At 36.0% G+C, this 3,019-nt stretch overlaps 1 protein-coding gene across 1 annotated transcript; it reads right to left on the bottom strand.

Annotated features, from left to right (window-relative positions):
* Window positions 1-204: 204 nt before the first annotated feature.
* LOC135231960 (olfactory receptor 5P76-like) lies at window positions 205-1,149 on the bottom strand. Its single transcript, XM_064289196.1, has one exon. It carries the CDS (start codon window positions 1,147-1,149, stop codon window positions 205-207), a length of 945 nt encoding a protein of 314 aa, XP_064145266.1.
* Between the last annotated feature and the right edge of the window lie 1,870 nt (window positions 1,150-3,019).

Raw genomic sequence — 3,019 nt, 5'->3', positions numbered from 1 at the left:
TCTTAATTCTAAATACAATTTAATTTATTAAGGCTAACACACTAGTGTATCTGATTTACTATCTGAAGATCCATGCCCACATATACTATAAACCCCATACTGGCTAATTATATCCAAATATATTTTGCCCACAGGAACCAAATTTCTTTTAATATTACACTAAGGCATATTATTCCATCAAACTGTAGAAAATCAGAGGTTTTGTTAAGAAAATATTTTTCTACCAAGTTGTCTCTTGAGAGCACCCTTAATCTCATTATTTCTGAGAGTGTAGATGAGGGGGTTCAACATGGGAATTGCCACCGTGTAGAACAGAGACAGCACCTTGTTCTGGTCAGTAGAGTAGCTGGACTTGGGCATCACATAAATGAATGTAGTGGTCCCATAGTACAGAGTGACTGCAGTGAGGTGGGAGGTGCAGGTGGAGAAGGCCTTGTGGCGGCCCTCAGTGGAGCGCATCTTCATGACTGTGATGAGGATGTAGGTGTAGGAGATGGCTATGATAAACACTGTGATCACAATGATGGAGCCAGCAGAAAATGAGGTGACCACTGCAGGGATACTGACATCAGAACAGGAAAGTTCAACTAAAGGAGCAAAGTCGCAGGAAAAATGATTGACCTGATTTGGTCCACAGAAGAATAAAGAAAAGAAGGAAATCGTAAAGGAGGAAGCATTGAGAAAACTACCTACATAAGCCACAGAGAAGAACTGATCACACACATGCATGGACATTTTAGTTGAAGAAAGCAGTGGGTTACAGATTGCTGCAAAGCGATCATAAGCCATGGCAGCCAGAAGAAAGCACTCAACTGTCCCAAAGAAAGCACCTGATCCAAGTTGGATAGCACATCCAAGATAGGAGATTTTATTTCTCTCCACCAGGAAGTTTACAAGCATATTGGGTGTGACAGAGGATGAAAAGCCTATGTCAGTGAAAGCCAAGTGGCTCAGAAAAAAATACATAGGACGATGGAGCTGAGGAGAGATTCTGATAAGGATGATTGTGCTGAGATTGCCAGATATGGTCACCAGATAGATGCATAGAATAACCATGAAGAGGGTGACCCGAACGGTAGGATCTTGTGTTAAGCCCAATAAGATGAACTCTGTCACTGCAGTGTGGTTCCCATCCACCAGGGTATCCATGAGACAATGTAGCTGGTATCAAAAAAGATCTGTGATGAAAAAATTGCGTTAAATAAGTTATAAATTTAATGACTCCATTTTCATTAACATACATATGGAAAGTCATTATAAATAAAGATATCATTCAAGTGTCATTGCATTTTAACATATATATAATGATAAATATAATATTTGTCTTCACATGTTGATATGCAATTATATATATACATTTTTTGTTATTGGCAAAAACACCAGAAAATTCAACATATGATGATTTTCCTTTTTATATTATATTTTTCAAAAATGCATTTAAGGTGGTTTTAAAGCTAAAGAATTAAAAAAAGAAACTGATTAGATTAATAAAAGGAACGGTGAGTGTAATACTAAGCAAAATACAGGTTTTGTAATGAAACCTTCAGAAAAAGCTGTCATTCATTGCAGTCTTCTTCAATGAATAGGGCTTAGAATTATATATACATATCGAAAACCAAAACAACCCCATCGCTGTTGAGTTGATTCTGACTCATAGTGACCCTATAGGACAGAGTAGGACTGCCCCATAGTGTTTCCAAGGAGCAGGTGATGGATTTGAACTGCTAACCTTTAGGTTACGGGTGTAGCTATTAGCCACTGCACCACAAGACATAGTTCCTTTTTATTTTCTACAAAATCGTAGTAAGTGCTGTCATTATTTTGTAAATGAGGAAACCGAGTGAAAGAGATTATGTAGCTTGTACAAGGTTACATAGCAACACGTGATTGCCAGCAAGTCTGACATTTCTTTAGTAACTATGCTATAAATGAAGTTAAATAATACTTACCTTAATGTCCAATGCACTTGCCAATAGGTGATATTAGATTATCCTTTAAGTTTTTTGACAGCTAATATATGAGATAGGAGCCTAGTTAGTTATAGATTTTACAAGGTCTACGGCTCCACTATAGAGCCCTGGTGGTGCAGTGGTTAAGAGCTAGGCTGCTGACCAAAAGGCTGGCAGTTCTAATTCACCAAGTGCTTCTCGGTAATCTTATGGGGCAGTTCTACCCATCCTATAGGGTGGCTATGAGTTAGAAGTGACTTGACAGCAATGGGTTTGATTTTTGATTTATTGGTTAAATAAGAACATCTAAAAAGAATAGAAATGCAATCGCTTTTGAAAATAGTACCAAATTCGGGGTGAATGGAGTCATCTTTTGTAAATTTATTCAATTTGTAAATATTTGTAATTAATATGCTATTGTTTTATCAAGTACAAGTAGACCCCTGGCTTTGACTCGCTTCCATTCTGAGAATCTCAGTGTTAATCGGTTCCAATGCAAGTCAAATGCTTCACTTTTTTTTTTTGTACTTTTCATAGCTTTCTATACAGCAGCGTTTTGAACAGTAAATCATATCATTGAATATCTTTGAGTGACCATTTGAGCATGATAGCATCAGCTAATTATGCGCTGCATCATTGTATGTCGAACATATCACTAATGGTAAGGTACAAAAAAAGTTAGAAACAGATGGTCCTAAGCGTGGTTCATCCATAACTCAACTCATGGACTACCACTAGTTTGAAATATCAGTCTAATTACTATGCAAAACACTCTATGATTGATAATCAGGACATTAGTCAGGTGCATTTATTCAAGCAAATAAAATAATTTCCTATTCTAATAATGTTTTCTAATTGGAGCATTGTAGAATAAAATTATACTATTCTTCGTACCTTACCATTAGTGATATGTACGACATAATATTATGTTAAAACAAAAAGAAAAAAAATTTTTTTTAACATAATACAGATATGCATTGGTCCATGATAAAAAAAAAAAAAAAAAAAACTAGTATCTTGGTCCATGATACGTTCTGTGAAATAGGATGTTAGGTGATTTGGACATTATG

The sequence above is a fragment of the Loxodonta africana genome, chromosome 7, assembly GCF_030014295.1.
Source record: "Loxodonta africana isolate mLoxAfr1 chromosome 7, mLoxAfr1.hap2, whole genome shotgun sequence".
In the NCBI taxonomy this organism is placed as follows: Eukaryota; Metazoa; Chordata; class Mammalia; order Proboscidea; family Elephantidae; genus Loxodonta; species Loxodonta africana.
The sequence above is the reverse complement of the archived record's forward strand: the minus strand, read 5'-3'. Positions and strand labels throughout refer to the sequence as shown.

Excerpts from the sequence above, each read along its gene's own strand:
- LOC135231960 (XM_064289196.1), bottom strand. The coding sequence starts at position 1,149 with ATGGATACCCTGGTGGATGGGAACCACACTGCAGTGACAGAGTTCATC.